General features: G+C 40.9%; 1 protein-coding gene across 1 annotated transcript in view; it reads right to left on the bottom strand.

Moving 5' to 3' along the window:
• XPO4 (exportin 4) overlaps nucleotides 1-26,085 on the bottom strand; it is a 90,321-nt gene that overhangs the window by 62,311 nt on the left and 1,925 nt on the right. Inside the window, exons 2-5 of the mRNA XM_055089613.1 lie at nucleotides 22,533-22,674; nucleotides 18,432-18,570; nucleotides 8,729-8,845; nucleotides 7,860-8,013 (exon numbers count right to left, since the gene is read on the bottom strand). Of these exons, the coding sequence (XP_054945588.1) occupies nucleotides 7,860-8,013; nucleotides 8,729-8,845; nucleotides 18,432-18,570; nucleotides 22,533-22,674 (552 nt within the window). The remainder of the gene's footprint in view (nucleotides 1-7,859; nucleotides 8,014-8,728; nucleotides 8,846-18,431; nucleotides 18,571-22,532; nucleotides 22,675-26,085) is intronic.

The raw sequence follows: 26,085 nt of genomic DNA on the forward strand, positions 1-26,085 counted from the left end.
ACGGGAAGACCATGCACGTGTGGGGGAGAGGGCACATGGGAACTTTCTGTACCTCCTGCTCAAGGGTGCTATGAATTGAAAACTCCTCTAAAAAATAAGTCTATTTTAAAAAATCTTTGTGAACTTGGATTATGAAAAGCCATCTTAAATATATCAAAAGCAACAAAAGAAAAAATAGATAAATCGGACATCAACAAAATTAAAAATTTCTGTTTCAAAGGACATCATAAAGAAAGTAAAAAGACAACCCACCGAAAGGGAGAAAATATGTGAAAATCATACATCCACTAAAATTTGTGTTATATATTCAGAGTTCACAAAGAACTCTTACAACTCATAAATCTTTTTTTTTAAAGATTTTTTTTGATGTGGACCATGGACCATTTTTATTTATTTTAACATTTTTTATTTTATTTATTTATTTTTGGCTGTATTGGGTCCTCGTTGCTGCGCACGGGCTTTCTCTAGTTGCGGCGAGCAGGGGCTACTCTTCGTTGTGGTGTGCGGGCTTCTTGTCGTGGTGGCTTCTCTCGTTGCGGAGCACAGGCTCTAGGCACGCGGGCTCAGTAGTTGTGGCTCACGGGCTCTAGAGCGCAGGCTTCAGTAGTTGTGGCCCACAGGCTTAGTAGCTTTGCAGCATGTGGGATCTTCCCGGACCAGGGCTCAAACCCACGTCCCCTGCACTGGCAGGTGAATTCTTAACCACTGCGCCACCAGGGAAACCCCTGATGTGGACCACTTTTAAAGTCTTTATTGAATTTGTTACAACATTGCTTCTGGGTTTTTTTTGTTGTTTTTGTCTGTCTGTTTGTTTGTTTGCGGTACACGGGCCTCTCACTGCTGTAGCCTCTCCCGTTGCGGAGCACAGGCTCCGGACGCGCAGGCCCAGCGGCCATGGCTCACGGGCCCAGCCACTCCGCGGCATGTGGGATCCTCCCAGACCAGGGCACGAACCCGCGTCCCCTGCATCGGCAGGCGGACTCTCAACCACCGCACCACCAGGGAAGCCCCTGCTTCTGTTTTATGTTTTGGTTTTTATGGCTGCAAGGCACGTGGGATCTTAGCTCCCCTACCAGGGATCAAACCTGCATCCCCTACACTGGAAGGCAATGTCTTAACCACTAAACCACCAGGTAAGTCCCACAACTCATAAATCTTAAAAAGACGAATAACCCACAAATGATGTTAGGGCAACAAAGTTGCAGTCAGTCACCACCCCCACCACCACACTCTCTCCAGTGCTTCCTACTCCACCAGACTCTTCCTCCTTCTCATCAACAGTCAGTGATCTGCTAGGGTAACTGGATATCCACATGCGACAGAATCAAGTTGCATCATTATTTCTCATGATACATAGAAATTAACTCAAAATGGATCAAAGACCTCAATATAAGAGCCTATATGTAAGAAGTCAGTCTTAGAAAAAAACACTGGCATAAGTCTTCATGGCCTTGGATCAGGCAATGGTTTCTGAGACAGTACAACAAGAGAAAAAAAGACATAAATATCATAAAAATTAAAACTTTATGTGCTTCGAAGTTCACCATAAAAAAGTAAAAATAGGGACTTCCCTGGTGGTGCAGTGGTTAAGAATCTGCCTGCCAATGAAGGGTTTTTTTTTGTTTTTGTCTGTCTGTTTGTTTGTTTGTTTGCGGTACACGGGCCTCTCACTGCTGTAGCCTCTCCCGTTGCGGAGCACAGGCTCCGGACGCGCAGGCCCAGCGGCCATGGCTCACGGGCCCAGCCACTCCGCGGCATGTGGGATCCTCCCAGACCAGGGCACGAACCCGCGTCCCCTGCATCGGCAGGCGGACTCTCAACCACCGCACCACCAGGGAAGCCCCTGCTTCTGTTTTATGTTTTGGTTTTTATGGCTGCAAGGCACGTGGGATCTTAGCTCCCCTACCAGGGATCAAACCTGCATCCCCTACACTGGAAGGCAATGTCTTAACCACTAAACCACCAGGTAAGTCCCACAACTCATAAATCTTAAAAAGACGAATAACCCACAAATGATGTTAGGGCAACAAAGTTGCAGTCAGTCACCACCCCCACCACCACACTCTCTCCAGTGCTTCCTACTCCACCAGACTCTTCCTCCTTCTCATCAACAGTCAGTGATCTGCTAGGGTAACTGGATATCCACATGCGACAGAATCAAGTTGCATCATTATTTCTCATGATACATAGAAATTAACTCAAAATGGATCAAAGACCTCAATATAAGAGCCTATATGTAAGAAGTCAGTCTTAGAAAAAAACACTGGCATAAGTCTTCATGGCCTTGGATCAGGCAATGGTTTCTGAGACAGTACAACAAGAGAAAAAAAGACATAAATATCATAAAAATTAAAACTTTATGTGCTTCGAAGTTCACCATAAAAAAGTAAAAATAGGGACTTCCCTGGTGGTGCAGTGGTTAAGAATCTGCCTGCCAATGAAGGGGACACGGGTTCGAGCCCTGGTCTGGGAAGATCCCACATGCCGCGGAGCAACTAGGTCCGCGCGCCATGGCTGCTGAGCCTGCACTCTAGAGCCCATGAGCCACAACTACTGAGCCGGCGTGCCGCAACTACTAAAGCCCGGCACCTGAAGGCCATGCTCCGCAACAAGAGAAGCCACCGCAATGAGAAGCCCGCACGTCGCAACGAAGACCCAATGCAGCCATCCGTAAATAAATAAATGAATGAATGAATGAATACATAACTAACTAACTAACTAAATAAATAAATGTTAAAAAAAAAAAAAGGTAAAAATACAACTCACAGAAAGGGAGGACATATTTGAAAATCATTTATCTGCTAAGGGACTTTTATCCGAAGATATAAAAAATTGTTACAACTCAATTTTAAAGAGACAAATAACCCAATTTTAAAATGGACAAAGGATATGAATAAACATTTCTTCAAAGAAGATACACAAATGGCCCATAACTACAAAAAAGATGTTTGATACATTAACCATGAGGGTAATGCAAATCAAAATCACAATGAGATACCACCCCATACGAAATAAGACAGTTATAAACAAAAAAACAGATAACAAGTGTTGACCAGGATGTGGAGAAATTGGAACCCTCATATAATGCTACTGGGACTGTAAAATGGTACAGCCACCTTGGAAAACAGCTTGGCAGTTCCTCAAAAGGTTAAACAATGAGTTTCCTTATGATCCAGCAATTCCACTCCTAGGTATACCCAAGAGGAATGGAAATATTAAGTCCACACAAAAACTTGTACTACACACGAATGTTCACAGCAGCATTATTCATGATAGCCAAAAAGTTGAAACAATCCAACTGTCAATCAACTAATCAATGAATAAATAAAAATATGGTATATCCTTACAACAGAATATTATGTGGCAATAAAAAGGAATGAAGTGCTGATGCATGCTACAGTATGAATGAATCTTGAAAACATCAGGCTAAATGAAAGCCAGTCACAAAAAGACCACATATTATATGACTCGATTTACATGAAATGTCCAGCATAGAGACAGAAAGGAGATGAGTGAGTGCCATGGGATGGTGAATTTGGGGGAAACAGCGAATGACCGCTAACAGATACAAGGGCTTCTTTTTTTGGGGTGATGAAAATGTTCTAATATTAATGACAGTCGTGCCGTACAAGCCTATGATCGCACAAAGAACCAATGAATTGTATCCTTTAAATGGCCAGATGGTTTGGTATGTGAAATACATCTCAATAAAGCTGTTCTAGAAAATAGCCAATTATCACTGCAACGGACACTACCTGAGCACAGGTACAGACGAAGCAGGTCCGTGCAGATATTTTCTTTAAGGGAGCTCAGTGTTTAAATTTCTTAACATTTAAAAGGAAACTTTTAAATAATTAGAGTGAACTCTTCATAGAACATCTAAAATAAGTCATTCATTCCTAAAAATTTAAACCCAGGTTGTTTCAGTTAAAACTTAGAACAGTGGGACAAACCAAAAGGACACAGAAGTCAGCTGACAAGGGCCAGACCTGGCACAATTTGGGCAGCAAAGTACACAATGACAGCAATAGATTACAATCCATTCTGAAGAAGAATCCCTGAGTCAATACTGATGTAAGTGAATAAATCAATGAAGAAAGGAAACCTCTTCTTTATGGCAGAAAGCTGCAAATAAGCACAAGAGGAGATGATGGGATCAGAAAAATCACCAATGTGCAACGACCATACTAACTGTTTCAGGCCAGGAGTACCAAGGGATGCTAGAACTAATGGCTGAAATTTCAGGAGGAACAGGATATTTATATAAAGTATGACACCACAAATCATTTATTAATTATAATAAGAAACAGCAACTTTACACTGGGAAAACCTGGCACACACCACCTTAACCAAGAGATCAAAGAGAACCTCCCCCCAAATGGGACAAACTGGATCACACTCCTCCTGACACAAAGGAACCACTACTCGGTAGTCCTACGAAAATGAATAACCCGAAACTATCAGGAGGGAACATCCAACAGACCCAAACTGAGAGGTATTTTTTTTTAAAGTAATTGATCTATACACATCAAATATGTCAAATTCATGAAAGACAAAGAAAAGCTGAGGAGCTTTCCAGATCAAAGATGACTTAGGACAACTAAATACAAAGTACTGAAAACAGTTACAAAAGGTATTAGTGAGACAACTGACAAAATTTGAATATGGACTGCAAATCAGGTAATAACAATGTGTCAACATAAAATTCTTGGTTCTGAAAATCATACTAGAGTTTTGTAAGACATTCTCCTATAAGAACCGCAGTGCAATCTGAAAATTCTTGATCACAAGAAAACAAACAGTGAAGTACTCAGAGGTATATGGGTATAATGTCTGCAAGTGCTCTCCAAAGATTCAGAAGAAATGTGTTTAAATATACACATACTGTCATACAAACACACGTACACGCATGCGTGTGTATGTGTGTGTAATGAGAGACAGAGACAGGAAGAATAAGAAATGGGACAAAATGTTAACAGCTGGTGAATCTTGGTAAAGGGTATATGGCAATTCTTTCAACTACCCTTGTAGTATTTCCTGCACGCTTAAAATTACTTCAAAATAAAAAGATACAAAAAAGATAGCAGATTACAAAAATTACGAATAGGAATTGATACTGGTAATTTACCACAGACTCCTTTAACATACCATTCTAAATGATCAAATAGATTTGATACAAAACACACAACGTATTTTTTACAAGGTCTACTTGCTATTCTGTCTATCCTAAAAGACAAATCGTATTTTAAAAAGACATCAACTCAATATATTCAGTTAAATATGATCATTAGACCTTTTTCAAGGTATAAAACTAAGTAATTGGGACTTGCCTGGTGGTACAGTGGTTAGTTAAGAATCCGCCTGCCACTGCAGGGGACAAGGATTCGATCCCTGGTCCGGGAAGAACCCACATGCCATGGAGCAACTAAGCCCACACGCCACAGCTACCGAGCTTGCGCTCTAGAGCCCGCAAGCCACAACTACTGAGCCTGCATGCCGCAACTACTGAAGCCCATGCGCCTAGAGCCCGTGCTCCGCAATAAGAGAAGCCACCGCAATGAGAAGCCCGTGCACCGCAACAGAGAGTAGCCCCCGCCCGCCGCAACTAGAGACAGCCGTAGGCAGCAACGAAGACCCAACGCAGCCAAAAATCAATTAATTAATTTTAAAAACTAAATAATTATTCAACTCCTTCCCAGCTTATTGAACAGCAGATCTGCAAGTAATCGCCAAAATTAGAAATTATGGCAGAATTGGGTTCCTTGAAACTAGTTTTCTTAATTAGCACTGACAATGCAGCTTCGTTTAATTCCATTGCCATATTCTTTCTCCTACACTTAAGCTAATCCACTTAAAGGAAGGAATGCTTAACGGTAGCTGTCAGCCAACAAATGGCTGCTGTAGGAACATATATAAGCACAAAGAAACTCACTTGTAAGCCATGAAACAGAACATTGTACGTCAAGAGCAAGATCTACTTTTCTTTAAACAGTGAATTCTTTCCTTCAGCAACACTGTAGTCCTGCCTATCATTTTTAGATGACAAGTTTTCCAAAGCTTTATCTACATGCTTTATAAAAATATTTTATGTGTGTATGTATCTTTAGACAAACTTTGTTTCCAAACTCCCAGAGCACTGTTTCCCTTTACAAAACAGTCACTTTTCAGCCAACTGAATCTTCCCCTAAAACAGAGACTTTAAATTTGGCTACAATATATGCAGTGTAACTTTCCTTGATTTTCCCATATATAATTAATGTTTTGATAGCTCCATATGGCCTGTTACTTTTTAAATCTGTCTCAAAGTTTTTCAACATCTTTTTTTTCCCTAACAAAAACTAGAGCAAAAAATAGATTGCAAAACACAAAGGGGAAAATTTTTTAAGAGCAAACCTAAGAAAATAGGTGCCCCTTAACAACCAAAAGGAATATATACTGAAGATATAAAATTGACTATTAGGAGAAGGAGGATTAGAGAGCAGGAGAGAAGGGGGCATGACTAACCTCCCTGTGAGCTCTGCCCTGCAAGGCAGCCGCTCACCACAACCGCGTCTGAGAAAGAACTGGAGAACTCGGGGTTCCCGTCAGAGACCTATCACCCTACATGGCATCTTACAATGCATTTTCTATTACATGAATGTATCAGCTTGAAAACAGAAGAAAGAGTTACATCCCGCCCCTGGCCCCTTAACAACCTCACAGTTTACAGCCCAGGTAATTAGCTCAGATATGTGTAGGTGAGTGCAGGGCTCCCGGCTCATCCTAATCTCTGAAATGGCTGTATACCTATGCCCCATTTGCTTATCATCTGCCCTTTTCTCCTAAATAGACACTCCCGTCCTCCTATTAACAATACCTAGAACAGGTTAAAGTAAACTTCCTGTAATTTCCTATACCATAAGGAGTATACCAGATCAAGAAGAAAGAACACAGCACAGACAGCAAGCTGAGGAACTTCTTCATTCAAGGAGGCTACCAAGAGCTCAATAAACAGTAGCTAACTCCTGAGTGTATTTTAAATGTATTGTTTCCTTCAATTCACTCAACAATCCATACTCTCATTTTACATTTGGAGAAACTGAAACTCAGAGAGGTTAAGTAATCTGCCTGAGATCGGCTGAACCTTGAGCCTGGATCCGTCTGACTCAACTATGATAGATACGGGCAGCCCACCATACGTTACTGCTTTTAATCTATCAGGGTAGCTATGTTCTAGAAAAGCAAATCATAAACTCTGAACTAAGGAACTGCTTTCTAACACAAATTTCTCCACTTTAGTAAATGATAAAAAAAGCAGACACTTTGTATCTATAATATAACCTATTTAAACTTAATTTGTATTCCTAATAGACAACTTGCTAGAAACGAAATTCTCCTATTTTTATACTGGGAACACTCTCCGAAGGGTAAACGTGTTACTACCTTATTATCTACACTTGAGCAACTGTAATCCGCAAAGATCAAACAGAGAACTCCAAACCCGCCTTAAGGAAAGTCAGTCAAAATCCGACTGGAATCTACAGGTTACGGGAGAACAGGACTCGCTTTCTTGGTAGAAGCACTTCCCGCCTCCCTCCCTCCCACGCATTCTGCGATCCCTTGGTTAGCAACAGCCCAGCGATCCAGCGAAGGTTTCCATTTACTCAACCCTCTTCTACAAAGTTATGAAATTGAAAAACTTCTAAGTACTCTACTGCACTGTGGTATTTTAAAATAAAGTAAAATTCCATTTCTAAAAGATGCTTATTTTCTTTCAAAAACATGTTTCATAAACCTGCAGAGACAAAGTACTTTTAGCCATAATTAAGCCAATCTAAGAAAATGACCACACATAAACCATTCGGTTGCTGAAAGGATATAGTTTGGAGGAAGGAAGTTCCAGCTCAGGACTTGGTTGGCGAGGGCCAGGTAGCGCTGGAACACGGATGACATCTGGGCGCTGAGGTGCTCCCGCCTGCTGAATTCCTGCAGGACTTCCACCGTCAGCAGGAAGATCTGACGGAGGTCTTCTTCCTGCAGTAAATTAACCACACATGTGTTTGTATCAAAAGCTTATTCAAGATATGTTACCTTTCAGAACCATAAAACAAAACAAACAAATAAAAACCTTAAAACTTCCAACGGAAAACATCACTTCTTTAAGGACATCTTCCATTTTTAGGCCTGCTTATTATTTACGGTGATGACGGTCTGAATACATTTACCGTCACATAAATGCCACTCCCTAGAGAAGCAGGTCTTGACGACCACGAGAGCTGAGGGCTCAGCAGCTTCAGTGCGGAGCCCTCGGATTGAAACCAGTGCCTTCACACAACTTTACTTCAGAGCCAAACAATACACACGAAACAAAGAGCCCACACCATCTGCAATAACACTGAAATACACAGCCCTCTCTGGCATATAGCCAGGCCTATTTTTAAGGCCAGTGGAGTCCCACCAATTGAATTAGTTCTATCTAAACACAATAAGAACAAAATTAATAAGCTAAGGGTCTTAACAGTAGCGTTTCCTTTTTGTTTTAAGACTAGAATTAAACAAATAATCTTAAACCATCAACTATGTTCACCAAACCTCTCGCTTTACTATATCCTATGAAATCACAACACAAACCTTCAAGTATAGGCTATTGTTCAAGTAGATAAAAGCCATGTCCTCACTCCATTAGCAACAAATTGAGTGAAAAGTGAGTGACCTAATAATTAAAACACAAGAACAAAAACACCGGTACCTGAAAAATTCTTTTGCAGTTGCCGTGGAACTCCATACTCAGTCCAATGTTGCTAGTTTTACTTGAACTTGAGAATTCACTCAATAGTGCAGTTAGAATAGAACAGGCCAGAGTTTGCTGTAATTATTTGATAACAAATTATTGCGAGGCATTATTTTTCTGATGCTTTGTTTCAATACAATATTTGTTCAAACATAATGAAACATTTTTATCTTTAGATCTTATACCTACCCGTGAGAAAGTCAGATATGGCAAGATAAAGATTAGCTCTCCTTCCCCAGAAAGTCAGATATGGCAAGATAAAGATTAGCTCTCCTTCCCCAGTGGCCTTGAGACTGCTTAGTATTCCTCCTCACTCCACTTATACAAACCTATCTGAGACCTGAACCCAGGACACACTCCTGAGTACTCCTACTAGTACTCAACTACAGAGTGTAAATGATATTTTAAGATGATCAACATTTAACATGTCATTTCACTGAATTCACACAACAATCCCTATCCCCATTTTACATTTGAAAGAAGTGAGATTCAAAGGGCAAGTAATTCAGGCCAGCTGAGATTTGAACCCAGGTCTGTCTGACTCTACGTTCTGATGTCTGTAAAATGTATTTCCAAACAGATGAAAAGTGAAACGGATTTTATAGTCTCCAAAACATTAACCACGTAGCACTCCCAAGTTTTTAAAATTGAAAATGACCATTTTCCTTCTCAATGGCTGTATCAAACAAGCGCCTACTCTCAACTCGCTGCTTTTATTCATAGACTATTCAGACTCAAGGTGCCATGATGGGGACGATACAAATTATTCTGGCAAGTTTCCAAGGGTTACACAGAAATATGCACACTACCTCTGAACAACCGAAAGATTAAAGTCAAGATGATACTATTTATGCAGCTTATACAACAGCTGAGCACGGTCCTACCCGCCCACCAACTGCAACATCTTTGCTCAGAAATGCTTCTGATGTCAGTACCTTGACCTTACAGATGCTTATCTTGGCAAATCTTAGCAAATATACATAAAATTAAATTCCTAAAGATTAGCATGAGTTGATATTTGTTGAAGATGAATGATGGTTACATAGGTGACCAACAGACTATTTGTAGTATATTTGTATATTTTTGTATATGTCTAAAATTTTCCTCTAAGAAAATGTAAAAAAGAATTAAATTCCTATTTGCCTCAATCTTAACTAGGGTAAGTATGAAGTATAATTAACAATTATGATGGCACACTAGCCCAGAGACTCAAGCAGTTTCTCAGACTCTTCCACACCAAGAAGCCCTAACAACACAGAATACGTGCAAATACCCTCGGGAATCCGAGGGTAGACAGACAGGGCTGTGTTCAACAGCAAGTCCTCCGACTAAAGCTCCATTAGCTTAAACACACACACACACACACACACACACACACACACACACACACACACTCTCTCTCTCTCTCTCTCTCTCTCTCTCTCTCTCTCTCTCTCTGTAATTGAACTTCAAAATATATTGATACATCTGTTTTAACATTAAAATGTCCCCTTTTACCCAATCTTCAAGAAAAGCGCGTAAGTTCAACTGCCTTTGCATGGACCCAGGCACAAGGAGGAAGAAACCAAGCATTAAGGAGTCTCTTACAGAGAAACAGTTTACCACATACTCACTTCATCTTACAGTTGAAAGAGACCTTAGAAATGCATCAAGTACAATCGCTCATTTTTTTAGTTAACAAAATTGTATTTTAAAAAATGGCTTTCTTTTAAAATGGTGATTAATGATCAAAGTGCCAGCAGTCAAAAGTTCAGATACATTTAAATACCGTTGGGATCAATCATGAACACTGTTTTTTTGGTTTGCTTTTTTTTCATGAACACAGTTTTTAAATACAGCTAGGCTTTGGTGGGGAAAGTGGGTAGTATTAAATTCAAATTAATGAAATTCAAAAGGAAAAGTTAACTTACAAGGATCTACCATGATGGATTACAAGAACATATGATTCTGAAAACAATCTTTCCCCATATTTTTTGCTTTTCTCCTACCCTTTCTAAATAAGACTTCAGTGAACAGGACACCATGAACAGACACCTAAATGTTTTAAGAAAATGTGTCTCACTAGAAAAAGGAAACTCACTTTGGAATCTCAGGTGAGATCATCAATCTACTGAAAACAGAATTCATGCACAACTTATACAAAACATGCAAGCTGAAGAGAACCCAGAAGCGCTATCAAACACAAACTTATAGTTCTTACAAATAAGTTATCTATAGTAGTTTTGCACAAGTAATTTATAACTTGCCACAAATTGTTTTTTAGTGCCAAACGATATTCACCACAAAACGGCATATTTTTAGACTACGACCATATTTAAATTTTTAGTAACACGACTCTAATTAATGATTGAAACAGGCACTCACAATAAAGCTTCATTTTTCTGTGAAATAAACCCTTCCTAGGATTACAAGCACGTGTTTGTGGTCGGTGAGCACAGGAAGGGCAGGAGCAGTGAAGGGGACAACGCTTTTCAGGCTGCTACTTAGGAAAAGGACGAGTTTTTAAAAGTGAAAGCCTCAGAAGACCAACGAGGAGCCCTCGGTGGGATGGGACTGCTTTTCAGATGTAGCAATAAAGACGTCCCACCACAACTACAAACTTCACGACAATGAAGTACAAATTCACCCATAAAAGAAAGTGTGCTCTTAGTGCATAAGTATGAACAAAACACATTCTTACTGGGCATTTAGTCTGTTGAACATAAGACTATTTTGTTTTTATATAAATTTTTCTTCCCACAAAAATAACCATCCATAGGTTACTACTGTAACATGTGTTTACAGCTTTCCAATTCTGAAATGCAGTTATACATTATTTATTACAATACCATTACTATTAACCCAACGCACTGTTTTGTATTCTACTTTTTCCACTTTCCACTTATGGAATAAAAGGACAAACGTTCCAAAACAAGTGTCTCCTTACCGAATTTACCACTCAAAGACTTAAGAAAAACATAAAAATAAATTATGCAGCATGCTTAGTGGTAGTGCCAGAAGTCGAATGTCCTGGCCTTGACCCATCCAAAATTGCCAGCTGTTTAAGAACTAAAATTCAGTAAGATATTCTCATCATTAAAAGATAACCAAACAGTTTAATCGCTCCCTAACCTGGAAGCCCTGAAAGGATCTGAGATTAGCATCATAAACATTAATTACAGGGAAATCCCTGGCGGCCCAGTGGTTAGGACTTGGCACTTTCACTGTCAGGACCCGGGTTCGATCCCTGGTGGGGGGACTAGGATCCCACGTGCCGCATGGTGTGGCCCCCAAAAAAAAAAAAAGATTATACTACCGTGGCTCAGAGGTGCTAATTACGAAATTCCTGGCGAATGATGAATAGGAAGCACTGATTGTACATTAAAGGAGCAAAGCACGCTGCACAGCTCAGCGAAGCACTTCTCCCTGTTCACAGAGGAATCAAGCACACACCGTGTGTCTAAGACGCATTACCCGATACGTTTATTCGTTTCCACAACCGTTTCTCAATTAAATCTCACTCACATAAAGTGACTTGCGGAGCAGGGGCAGTGCACTGAGACAGCTAGGGAAGCGGCCGAGAGGGAGAAAAGGGGACGCTCCTCCTCGGGACAGGGAAACAGAGGAAGGAAGCGGGGGAAAGGCACCCACAAGTTCTTGTCGTCCTTACCCTTGGGGAGGTTCCCATCTGCCTGCTTCATACTCTAGGTGTCAGGGGTCACCCGAGTGTGTTACCTCTTGACCCCCCTTCCCTCCCGCAACGGACCAGTGCCTCCAGGGCTGCCTCTGCCTCAGGCAGGGCTGGATCTTATTTCTGTACTAGAGACGGTGACTCCAATACTTCAGAGGGTCAGAGACAAAACCTGTGGCGGGTACTGCAGAGAGGTGAGTCTCAGTGAAACCAGCGGAAAGGTGACCGACTGACTGGTAAGCAGTATATACGAGGTTGTGACACCGGAGTTAACGGGGATGAAGCCAGTATAGAGTACCATTAGTGCAAATCTTAGCCTTCTAAGAGGTTCACATGGCAATGCTTCATTTATCCAAGATCACAAAGAATTCAGGTAGTATCTGTTAATTTTCCAAATGCAGCAAGCAAACACTTTTCATGAAACTTACTTCATGTAAAATTTTCCAAGAGCATCATTTCTAAGGCAATGATTACATGACACGGTGACAAGGAGAGCATGTGACTCTGCTGAAACACCCAGGGCGGGGCTCCCCAAGCCCCGTGCACGTCTGCCCACAGCTCTGCCCGATCACCGTGTCTGTGCCTGTCACTTGCTGCTGCTGGCCACTTGACCAGCACTAACAAGCAGTCCCAAAGTGACAACTTTCATTTTCAGTAAGTCATAAACCAAACAATGATCGTTATCACAACTATCTCCCAAATAAATTCTGAATAACAACACTCTGCGGTCTCTTTCAACAATGCAGAAAAAGAAGTCAGAAATCTGGGCTCTGACAGTCCAAGATTTATCACTTCAAGTAACTGAGAGCAAACCACTTCATCTACCTGAGCCTCGATTTTTCTCATCTATGAAAAGGGCTACTACCCTGTGCACTGCAGAATTCACACGATTGTCCTAACTTTCAAATCAGATAACGCAACAAAAAGTACTATGTAAATGTAGCAGGTTCTGGTAAGATAAGGGGAAGCGGCAACAGTGTTCTCATCCTTATCATAAAAAATAACCTATTTTGGCGTCTTAGACCTTCTTGACTGTTATCTGCAATCCACCAAATTAAAATCACAAAATAAGTTATCGATTAAAAAAAAACAAACCTAAAGCATCACTAGAGCAACAGAGCGGTGTACTCCCTAAACATCACCTGGATTAATAAACCAATGTTGGCCTCTGTGCCTGACACGACATTCACACAAGGGAAGGTGGAAAATGAATAAATGATGTGCTCCCTATTTTTTTCCCTATTGAGGAATTTCAAAGAGAAAAGTTCAATATGTAAAACAAGTAGAAGAAATTCAATGAGGTCTCGAGGTTATGAAAGAGTCTTATAGGTCTTCTTTCACTGAAGTACTAAAAAACCACAAGTTAATTCACCGGCTAACAACTGAAGTAACTGCTGCCTTCGCATTAAAAACCTTTCAGCAGAATTCTCATTTCCAGTAAAAGACATTCATTTCACGACAGTGGAAAAACACCCTTCAGAGATAGTTTGCCTTACTCTCCAGCTTACTGTCACAAGAACAAGATACTCAAACACTAACTCCAGCTGACAAAATAAAATACTCTTGTTCAGAGAGAGGACTGTCTCTTATAATAGCCTGGCTCTTACCCCAGGAGCTTTATTACCAAGAATAAACTTTATGAAAGGTTGCCATACATAAAGCAGACTTCCAGCTGCTCCTCTAAGCAAACATCAATGAGACTTGTGATAAGAGAGATTAAGTTGCTATCACGTCCGGGGCAGCACTGCAGCAGACGGGGAATTTCTCACCCTCTTCTCTCTAGCACGGCAAAGAGGAAGAAAGGAGGCTTAAATGATACGTTCAACAGCTTTCAAAGTGATTTAAATAGTCCTACTGCTTTCAAAGGAAATAAAACAAACATGAAATAGGTTAAAAATTTAGCTTAAATGTTAATTAAAATAAAAAATCTGACCACTTTCTTTGGGAAGTGAGGCCTCTGTACGTATCCCTCCCAGGTCTGACACCACTGCAAAGCAAGGTGAAGCAACCACAGAGGGAGGGCAGCCTGTGCACAGACGGGAGCAGACAGCACAGGACGTGAGAGCCGCACGAGCACCGTCCCTCTGAGAGGACATCACGGTACACAGAAAACGGAATGGGGCTACCAAATACAATCTCCATAGGAAATCGTTTAACTCATAAATACCTACAGAGAACAAAGACCATAGGATACTTCTCAGAGCGTTTAAAGGAAAGCTAATATGTTGGTTATCCATTTTGTAAATACTCACTCAGTTTCCGTTCGTGGGTAATAGTATAAATACTTTCTTCTGATTTTCAACACTTAAAATATTATTTGATAGAAACAGATGATAGTTCATGTCCTAAGATTCTATAAACAAAGGGTTGTGAAACCACTAGGGGCATAAGACGAACATTCGCTGGATGCTTACTAAATGCACTTAATATTGTCTTTCCTCTTCTGGGCCTGGATATGACCACATTTATTCCACATATTAGTAAATCACCACCTGGAGAAGTTGAACAATTTTTCAAGTTAAGTAGGTAGTAAATGGCAGAGCTAGGATTTGAACCTAAGTGTGAACCCAAATCAACATCTGTGTTGTATCATGTTATCCTGTCCCCAAACTCATTTAGCAGGCATACTCGACTGGCATGATGCCGGGCCAAGAAACACACCCTCGGGAGCAGGCAGGAAAGCCACACTACCTGCGGGTTCCAGGCAATCAGGGCTGACCGGCGGCACCATCTAGAAGATGTGCAAGGGCAAATGCGTCACCCAACTTAGTAACTCATGAGGCCAACCCTTTCCTTCACCCAGAGGAAACCAGAGTCGGCCGTCTCTTCCTTTCAAATCTCTCTTAAATCACCTTGATAAAGAGAGCGCCGAGCCAATGTCACGCCCGCCCGTGCTCCGATTCCACCGTTTACTTTCTTATCAAAGTTTCAACCCACTGCCATGCCTGTCTCTGAGACTAAGAAATCTGAAGTAGGCTCCTGAAGCACTCCCACAAATTCTTCACAGTCTGAGAAGAAGAAAGGGAGGAAGATAGAGTAAAAATGTTTTACTGGTCTGTAACCTCATTTTTTAGACCTGCTGAAAGAGCAGGAATGGCTCCAGGCAGGAATTCTGAACTTGCCATATAAATGCAGGAATGCTTTCTGAGTTCAGTGTTTTCAGTGTGGTCACCAAAATAAATTCATCCAGCAGTCTTGAAATTAAGTTGTACCCCCCGCTACTGACTGCTTACTGCTACAGAAGTTCTCGACCCTGCTAGCAGAAATGCAACTTTAAAAAACTCCTCCTGCTTTGGACTATTTCACGAGGAGATTAAATTTATCCACTCCCCTCAAAGTGTATGTACTGTGAACAGAGCAAAATCCTCTCTAACTAGACAGCTACATCTGTTCCAATCATTCTCAGAACATCCGTTATTTCAGTGGCTCAAAAAAACCAATTGCCAGGTTGCAGTGGGCCTACTTTTTGTGGCGGGTCAAATTACCCAGGGGAGAGGAAGCGGAGAACACAATTCCCAAGTGTGTGCTCACTCCTGAGGGGCAAGGGCTCCGAACCCTTCGGCATTCGGCTGCCAAGAAGCTACTCGTGGGGGTGAGAAGGGACTGCAGAAATCCTACCTTAATACTGAAACCCCAGGCAACATGATCACCCAACTACAGTCATAAAAGCAGAGATCCCAGAGGTGCTGCTCAAGTTCCTAAAGTTTAAATCCTGGTCAATCGCGATGAGCTGGACTCCTTCACTGCAGACTGTCAGGTGAAACAATGTGTCACCTGACACACTATGAAGAGAACCAAAATTATGACGAGTAACTTGATTTAGAGCAGTAGGGGCCGGGATAGTGTTTCCAAGCAGCAGCCTCAGTCCCAAGCCTCTCCCCTACGCGTTCTGGCTAGTCAGACCACCACCTGACTTTCCCTTTGCCCAACAGCGACGTCCCCGTTGGACTGTGCACGCAGCCATTAGTGAGGCAGGAAATGCTAACAAAAATCCACAGAAATGTAAGACTACGGATCTACTGATACAATGAACGTGGACAGCCCTGAAGCATCAGTATCTCGAGAGCAAAGCTCTTCATCAGAAATGGGAGACCATGTCTACCAACAGAAAGAATTTTGAGAGCATATAGATTATTATTAGTAAAAAGTAGCTTCCCAATCATTTTCACCTCAAAAAACTGTAAATGGAATCTTATCTGGGGACTATTGTCAACAGAGCTCCTCACTACATAAAACAAGGCCAAAATAACTCATAAAACACAGTGACTCAAACATGCACATCTTCCAAGCTGTTCGTTTTAGATAAACAATTAAATTTTAGAATACTAAGATTAAGTGTTAGCAATATAAAATTAGACCTTTAGATATTAAAGCCTCTACACTACATGGTCCAATATGGTTGCCATTAGCGACATGTGGCTATTTGAATGCAAATAAAATTTAATTAAAATTATATAAAATTAAAAATTCAGTTCCTTGGTCACACAAGTCACATCTGAAACACTCAAAAGCAGCATGTGGCTAGCGCGGTGCCCACACACTGGAGAGGAAAGATACTGAACACTGCATCAACACAGAAGGTTCTACTGGACAGCACTACTCCTGGAAGAAACCTGCCACAAAAATGACATAGAACACAATTATCTACACAATCAATAATCAAAACACAGATAGAGACATTCTGTATCTTGACTGTGTGACTGTTCACTGGTACGCAGAACAGTCACAACTCGCTGAAGTGTGCATTTTCAATGGATGCGGTAACGCATGTAAATTATTCCTCGATAAAGTTGATAAGGAAAATTCCAGAGGAAAAACAAAAAGTACCGAGGGTAGATACAGGAAATCCTGACAACTTGCTCATTTACTCCTTCAGTGGAGGCCCTGCTGGGTCACTCCCAGCAGAGTGGAGGGCAGACGGCAGGAGCGGGAAGGTGAGTGCACGTCTCTGCGTGGCGAGGAGAGACCCAGACGCCGTGAAAGGGAAGGGACAGTGCGCACGGTCCTCCCAAGATGACCACAGCACCCTAACTCACACCACAAACGCCTAAAATCACACCACGCGCTGAGGGCCCACCCAAGACGCCATCCACGCAGAATCGTAAGGGGTACAGTCTCACAGATATCTTTCAAATGATTAAAGAAACTGGGAAAGTGAAAAGACTACCCAAAATATTTAAAGATTTAATACCGGAGAATCAGAAGAGCCAAGACTGACACAACATTGTAAATCAACTGTAATTCAATGAAAAAAGAAAAAAAAAAAGAAGAGCTAGGTATTGCCAACCCCAATTCAACATGAGTTAAATCTCACCCAGCTGATAAAAGTCAACGGTTCCAGCCAACAACCACAGCTGATCAGTAACACCAGCTCCAGCTCCTCTGGCCTCTGACAGGGCGGCCACAACTCGTCACTGTCCCAGCTGACCGGTTCTCACAGGCAGACAGGAGATGGAGAGGGGAAAAACCAACCAGGCTACCCAGAAAACTCAGGAAGCTGACAGTCACACCTGGCAGTCATGGCATACCTTGGCCTATTAGTATTGCAACATTTAAGAATTTTTATGTCAGATATCATTTTATATTTTATTCACATTTCCATTATCACTAGTACTTGTCAAAGGTTTATTAAAAATAGGGGGAACTGTTCAACAGAAGGGAAATGGTTAAGAATATTATGGTACATTAGCTTGTAATATTTGACACCATTAAACAGGATTATGAAAACTATATGAGGTTTATGAACTTATGATGATTATGAACACTGGCAACATAAAAAACAGAATCAAATGAAAAAGCAAAGTATACTGTATCTACAGTATGTACACATGTAAAAAACGGACTAGAGGAAAACATGAACAAATGGAAATTGCTTGATTTCTTAGACTGTGCCTTTTTCTTTTATGTAGATATCCATTACTGTTGCTATAACGGTATTTGCGTAATACAAAATAAAACTTTTAAGTATTTACGAATAGTTAGCACACTTACCACAGTGGGGTTGCCACTACTTATCAACTGGCTGACTTCATGAAAAATGCTTTTGCAGTCAATTGATTTATCTAATGATCCTCGTTTTACAATTACTGCTACTGCTAATAGAATCTGTTCCCGAACATACTTTTGGAGGCTGTAAAACATAAAAATCATTGTGAAAACTTTTACACAAATCCAATATAAAAATACTCCCAAATTTCTCACTGTGCCTGCAGCTGCTAACAGCACGGCTCACATCTAAGGTAGCGTGCTCCTGGTTATGCGCTGACTCCACAGCCAGAGACCTGGGTTCGAATCCACACTCCAGTTATTACTGGCTATGTGACCCTGGGCAAGACCGTTCACACTCAGAGCCTCAGTTTTCTCACGTGTGAAATGGGGATAACAGTAACAGGGCTGTCACAAGAATTACATATTCTTAACACCGCACCCCGTGCACGCTAAGCGCTACGTGAGTGTCAGCAGCCCCGGGTGGTATTATCAGCTCACTAAGAGCCAGATGAACATTCTACCAGTTAAGAGACACATTCGGACCTAATCTCCATCTCCAACCAGCAGTATCACCTTAGATCCATTCCCTTTAACATGGAAAGGCAACATGCTAGCTAGCCAAGATACAACATTATGGAAACATACACGTTCTTCTAAACCTTTGTAAATGTTCGTATCTAATGTTCATATCTGTCCCTCAGCGTGGTGGCAGAAGCATCCATCTCAGATGGAGGCCTCCTACAAAAAAGGCCATTGGGCCACAAGGGCACACGGATTTAACTGCCTTTTCACAACGGTTTCTTAAAAAGAAGGCTCAGAAAACATAACCCTGAACTTTATAATCCAGCCTCTAGAATGCCGTACAGATACAACCACCACATGCCCTTGGGATAAAACCCAAATTCCCTAACACTGCTTAAAAGCAGTGGTTCCCATCCCAGCCTTCCTGGGGTACTCCCAATTTACCTGCTGTCCAGAACAATGATGAATAGTGCTTTCTTTTACTCTGAAAGGTGTCCCCATTTGGACATAAACGATATGGCCACCCACCTCTAAGGCCCTTCATGGCCAGGGATCTGCTCCCCTCTCATCGCAGCCCCTCCATGCACTCTCATGACCACAGCTACACCGAACCTCTTTCAGTTCCTGGCCTGTAAATGCCACTCTCTGCCCGTGGCCGGTCACTACACAGAAGGGCTCCCTCACACTTCACACAACACGAAGCGCGCCGCGCCGAGCATGCTGCTGTAGTCCCACAGAAAAGCACGCCGCCTGCCGCGTAACACGCACTCACCAGACATTCATACAAACGAACGAACGTGTCTCGCTCTGTCAAGAACAAAAAGTATTCCTTCAAAACAGACTTGAAGCATTCATTAAGCGAATAAAAGCAAAGATCCTACCGTGTGCAAGAATGTGAATTGACCAAAGGTAATATTCATACTTTTGAGGGGACACGATAGTTTCAAACACACTGACTGCTACTAGAAATGTACATAAAGCTAGCTTTAAACATTGTTACTGGCAAAAATTATAAATTACTAGGAAAATAAATAATAATACCCAACATTTACTGAGTGCCTATGACCTGTCTTTATATAAACTAACTTCACAAAAATTAGTACACTTAATCCTCACAATCTTTTTAGTAAAGTACTATGAGTACTGTTATTCGCTCTATTTAATAATCCGAAAATTAACGCACAGAGAGGTTAAATAATCTGCCCACGGTCGTGGAGTTGGGTGGCAGACGGGGGACTCACAGTCCCTTTCTCAACCACTATGCCACGCTGCCTTTAAAAAAGTACGCCCTGGCGGTCCAGTGGTTGAGACTCCGCACTTCCAATGCAGGGGGTGCGGGTTCGATCCCTGCTCGGGGAACTAGATCCCACATGTCCTGCGGTGTGGCCAAAAAATAAAATAAATAAAGATTAAAAAGTGTACCCTGCATTTCACTCTGTGCAAGTTTTAATCACAATTAGGAGGGAAAAAATAGAAAAGGAAAACTTCCATGCATGCAATGGGAAGTACACAACGTTACGTACTTAGTACTCTACAGTATATGACGTGTAGCGTTCTACCTATGCAGAGCACCAAAAGTTTTAACTTGACTCTAATCCATTCATCGGACATTCTACAAGATTAAAATGTCCCGCGTCATGAAAGACCAAAAAAGGACAGAATTATTCTAGATTAAAACAGACACAACAACTAAATACAACACATAATCTGAGGCTAAATCCTGGATCAAAAAAGTAACCTATAAAGGAGTAAAAGGATATAAATAGCATTTTTCAGAAAATTGGGACTATCAAACTATGAGGTCAGAATTATATTAAATAATATAAATACAGTAATCATATCGAGAGTACTGAGATGACTGATCTCTTAGGAGAGACACGCTGCAGTCTTCAGGGATGTAGTATCACTAAATGCTGGCTGAGCCTCCACTAGGGAGAGCGCACGTGAGTGTTCCCAGTGCTGCTCTTGCAACTTGGCTGAAAACTTTTTTTTTTCTTTTTTCCAAAATAAGAGTTCGGGGGAGTTCCCTGTGGCCTACTAGTTAGGATTCTGGGCTTTCAGTACCATGGCCCAGGTTCAATCCCTGGTGGGGGAACTGAGATCCCACAAGCTGCGCAGCAAAAAAAGGAAAGAGTTTGGGAGGCAATATATAAGTGAACTATTTCAATGTGGAACCCTACAATCAACTCTAAAATAACTCCTGAATCAAAACTGTTACGGTGAGATGATTCTGGATAACACAAGAGATGACATGCATACACACAGCTGCAACCAGCCGAGCTCAGTGGGGGGTGGAGGTGGGGCTGTGATAAATCAGCAGCTCCAGGGCAAGTTAGTATCCACCCAAAAGGGCTCATCTAAACAACCGATTAAAATTTAAATAAAGGAAGAAAACCAGCATGAAGGAGAAGAGAAAGGTTTGAAACAGGGGCAAGTTTTCCTTATTCTGTTAAAACCAGAAAAAATAAGCCACACCCTCACTCAGAGATATGTATACCCGCTCATCCCTGGAACACGCTGTCCACTAAACCTGTAATGCTAATAGGCTAAGTAACACTTGGTTTTTTTCTCTCATACATTTTTTGATATGTGAAGCACTTATTAGCACTTTACTGAGTGCAAAAGTCATGCCAGTAATTATTATTAAATATTATGAACTCAGAGGCTGCCAGTGAAGTCAGCAGGAACAAAGGTATGACAGCACGCTCGACTTACTTGTAAAGTTTTATGCATCTTTATCGTCATCAATCAACATTCCGAATTACCAGCACTTCTAATTATGTAACATTTTCTTCACTGAGTGTGAAAATAAGTATCTATGAAAAACGTATTCAGCACAAAATGCATACATACAATGTACGCTGCCTCGTCTTAAAAGACAACTTGGAATTAAGGGGACTTTAAAAAAAAGATACAGAGTAAATGAATTTCTCCCAAGTTGTACGGCTAATAGTTTTCCTCATTTGTTTTTAAATCATACAAGCAATGAATACACACAATCTTGTAAATTTTTTAAACAATACGTGTATAATATAAAAAGAAAATTCACTTTCATCCCATTCCTCAAATCTGATCCCCTATCCAAAAAAAATCGTTAAAGAATTTGGTACTTTTTCTTCTCAACCTTTTCAATGCACGTTTCTACGTATTGACACATATATATACGTGTAACATTCGGTTTGATAATGGTGCCTGATTTCCCCTCACCCTCCCTGGCTACTCACTTATGTCTTATAATACATACCAAGAACCAAAAGAAGATCTAGTTAAGTATAAAGGATTTTCGACAGAGTCAAAGATCAACTTTTATTTATAACCAAAATCCCGGAACTAAAACAACAACAAAAAAACCCTAACATCGAAGCACAATCTCTTCAAAGAAACAAAACCCAGTGTCACAAGCTTAAATTAAAAAGTATTCTTTCATTAAGTCCCAAAACAACCTACAATCGTGTGTGGGTTTTTAAAATACAAGCCCACACAGAGCTTAACCATAAATGTCAATCATTAAAAAGCAAAGGAAAAAGCATCCCAAAGGATGGCCCAGGGAAGCGTCCGGCGGCGCCTCCCCTGCGCACTTACTGAGGCCTCTGTAAGACGTAGGTTAAGAGGAATGTGCGCAGTGACTCGACGCTCCCTCTCTCCAGGAGGATCCACTCGCGGACAACAGCCTCCATGACGGCTGTGGCAGCTTGAAAGAGGACGTAGTCTACCTTACTCGTTTCTAAGGAGGAAACAGACACTTTCTTCAAACAGCGGCTCACCTTCCCCTGAACAGTCTACATTTGTTAATTTTAAAGAGAACTTTCAGACAAGGAATGAGATGGTTACCTGTTCCTTTTTTATCCAGTGACCTTTGCTCTAGCACCACAAAGAGGTTAGTTCCTCTCAGAAGACACCTCAGGCAGGTGGCAGCTAATCACCGATCACAATTTTCACAAACTTTCCTCACCTCTCTTCAACTGTTACTTCCAAAGCATGAAGAACTAAAAAATAACACAGCTTTAAAAAAAATAAAATAAAAATATAAAGCAATCAGAAAATTTCCTAAGAGATTCTCACCCTGTGCAAAACAGAACTTTGTATCAGAAAAGTATCTAATAAACTAGTCATTGAACATTACTATATGCGACGAGCCATGCTGTCAAAATATCTGTTTGTTCAGTAATTAATTAAGCTTTCAGCAGGATGGCCCATCTCCAATAGCAAGTTCAGGAATAAACACAATCATGTTCATGTTCTTTTTCTCAAAATGTTAAAAAAGAAAGGGGGGGGATCACATTTACACAAGGTGAGAAGTTCTTGTGCATTTTCTGATTGCAATACTGATCAAACTGAGTAAAATCCCAAAGCTACACTCAGAAAGATCCAGCTTTAACTAGCAAGTTACAGTATCCAAACTAAGAACTGAATCAGGAGGGGAAAAAAATAGAAAATTAACATACTGAAGAAATATTTTACATTAATTTTCTATTTTTTCTTTAATTCAGCAATACCACTACAATCAGTTTCCAAATAGCATTATCAAAAGGGAGAAACAGTCAAAATGAAGTCAAGAAAAAGCAGAAATTTTTTGAAGCTCTACAAAATAACCATCATGCGAAACCCATGCAGAGTCTGATTCAACTCCTGGGTATTTGCCAAGATCACTAGACAGAAGTGCCTGGAAGCCCGAGAAATACCTCTAGGCACAGAATAGCACCTTCAAGAACTTCTCAGAAGAGCATGAAGATACAGGCAGGCACATCATTTTCTCTCCCTTTCAAGCACAGATCATTTAAAAATATTACAAGTGATCTTGACACAATTTTCTATAAAAATGTGCGAGGAAAGGTATGCCTACATCAATTCCTATCACGCTAGACTACAGCACAGGAGTTTTGAACATATTAAAACTAATAAGAGGAACCAATCTGGACCTTTTTTTTTTTTTTAAGTTTGATTAGTCCATGCTATCTTAACATGAATTCTAATTGAGATGGTAATCAGAACTCACAAAAATTTAGAAACCTTAAAATATAGTGAATTAATAAAGCAACAGCTTCCAAAAATGTAAACCTAATATTAAAAAATGTGTTTAAAGTTCCCGGAGGGGGGAAAAAAAAGTGTTTTATTCAAAGAGGACTTGAAACAGAAACCAGTTCTATCTATTTTGCTCACTAAGGAGAAATATGGTACTGCCTCATAAAGGTAATTCAAATCATCTCTTATTATAAACCTCTTCTTGAAAGAAAATGATGGTTGTTGGCCTATCTGCACTTTCTACTGAAATAGTAAACATTTTAAGGACCTGAAATTCTTAACCATGGATTTTAACAAGGAAGCAGAATCGTACGGACTCACAGAATTTTAGAAATAGAACTCCGAAGACCATCTAATCCGATCCCTGCATTTGACTGCTGAAGAAACTGATGCACCAAGAGACTGTGAGAGGAAACTGCAGCCCGCGCGGCTGGCTGATGTCCTCCGGCGACACGCGCCTTGCCCTAAACGCAGGTGCCAACAAGACAAGGCCCAGCACACACTCCTGCTTCTCGCGAGCAATGAAGCATATGCTCCTGTCTAAATCCTTGTCCTTACAGCTTAGCTTTTCTCTGCGCCCTCCCCTTTTTTGCAAGGGTCAGTAGGGGGACAACTACAGAAAGTAAATCACATTCAGAAGTTTTCAAGATAACTCTTTTCCTTAGATTTCTCTGTTTGGTATCAAATGAAGATCTCTAAATTACTATTCTTATAAGAAACTGTCTCTAAGAATGGAGGAATCTGAAAAAAAGAAAGCCAGATTCCAAATTTAAAAGTTTTCCTAACCTAATAAATTATACTTTCTCATAAAAACTGCCATTGGCCTTCATAAACTGCACTTACACATAACAGAAATGTGCAGAAGATGCTCGCCGGAACTCTGGAAGCCTGCCAGCCGAAGATGGGGACTTGACACATACAGGAGCCTATTCTTGCTCTCTGCTGGGAAGATGCTCAAAATGGCAAGGTCCTTGTGCAGAACTCACAGTTCATCTAGAATTTCTCATACTCTTAGGGATGATCTCCCACTGACTAGGACACTGTTTAGATGACAAATTAGTTTAAGCCACTGTAGCAGGAAGCTTTCACTTCCTACCACAGTAACTCTTTAATAATAATTACGTAAATAAAATTCACATGTATCTTGTCGGCCATCTGAAATTAGAGCCAGGAAGACTAAAGCGAGAGTGAAGTTAAGGGCCAAGAGGAAAAGCACTGCGTTCTGGCTTCCAGCAACTACACTCCCCTCTCTGGCCTTGGGGTTCCTGTCCAAAGCAGAGGCAACATAAGCTGCACAGTGACACACACGCACACCAACAGTAACGTAATAAGTCTCAGGCTCGTTCTGTTTTGTCTCGGCTACCTCTGAGATAAGAAATGAAAGAAATCCTTTTCTCCCTGAGAAAAGGGCAAAAGAAAGCTGCTAAGTTAGCTCCAGAAGGGCTGGACCGACCCCTCAAGGTCTGGGGGTATTTCTTTAACAAGAGCAGAACTCACAGGTTTTTTGAAGGAACACCTGACCCTACAAAACTAGTAAATTCCTAAGTGCCAAAGACTTCTGAGGCCAAGAAGTCTGAAAGTGCTCTTCTAACAAAACGCACAAGCATGCAACATGCACACGCACGCACACGCACGCACACGCACAAACACACACACGTGCACACACAGAAAAGAGCAAAGAAATTAAAACTACAGTGAAAACAAAAGAATAAGACGAGAAAGAAATGAGATAAAATGAGAAACATAATAAAACTTAAGTTAGAAGTGGGAAGGAAGAATTTTAAGAGGCCAGAAAAGGGAAGCATCCAAGAGAAAGTCTCCCCTTCATTAGAATCTATCACCCAGACATTCTATAAAAATGACTTATAATCCCGAAATAAGAATGTGAAAATTCTGGATTGCGATCGACTGCCACGTGCATGAGAAGTCTTCTTAGAGGAATTAACCTTTCTGGGCTGGTGGCAACTGAGTAAGGAGTTAAGATTTTCTGTGAAGTTTAGATGTAAACATTAATGTAACACAAGGCTTTGCAGTACATTAATGATTATGCTTATAACACATGCACCCAACCTTTTAAACAGTTAATGTCTCAAAACCCAAACTGCTTCCAATA

The sequence above is a fragment of the Physeter macrocephalus genome, chromosome 13 (assembly GCF_002837175.3).
Source record: "Physeter macrocephalus isolate SW-GA chromosome 13, ASM283717v5, whole genome shotgun sequence".
NCBI lineage: Eukaryota > Metazoa > Chordata > Mammalia > Artiodactyla > Physeteridae > Physeter > Physeter macrocephalus.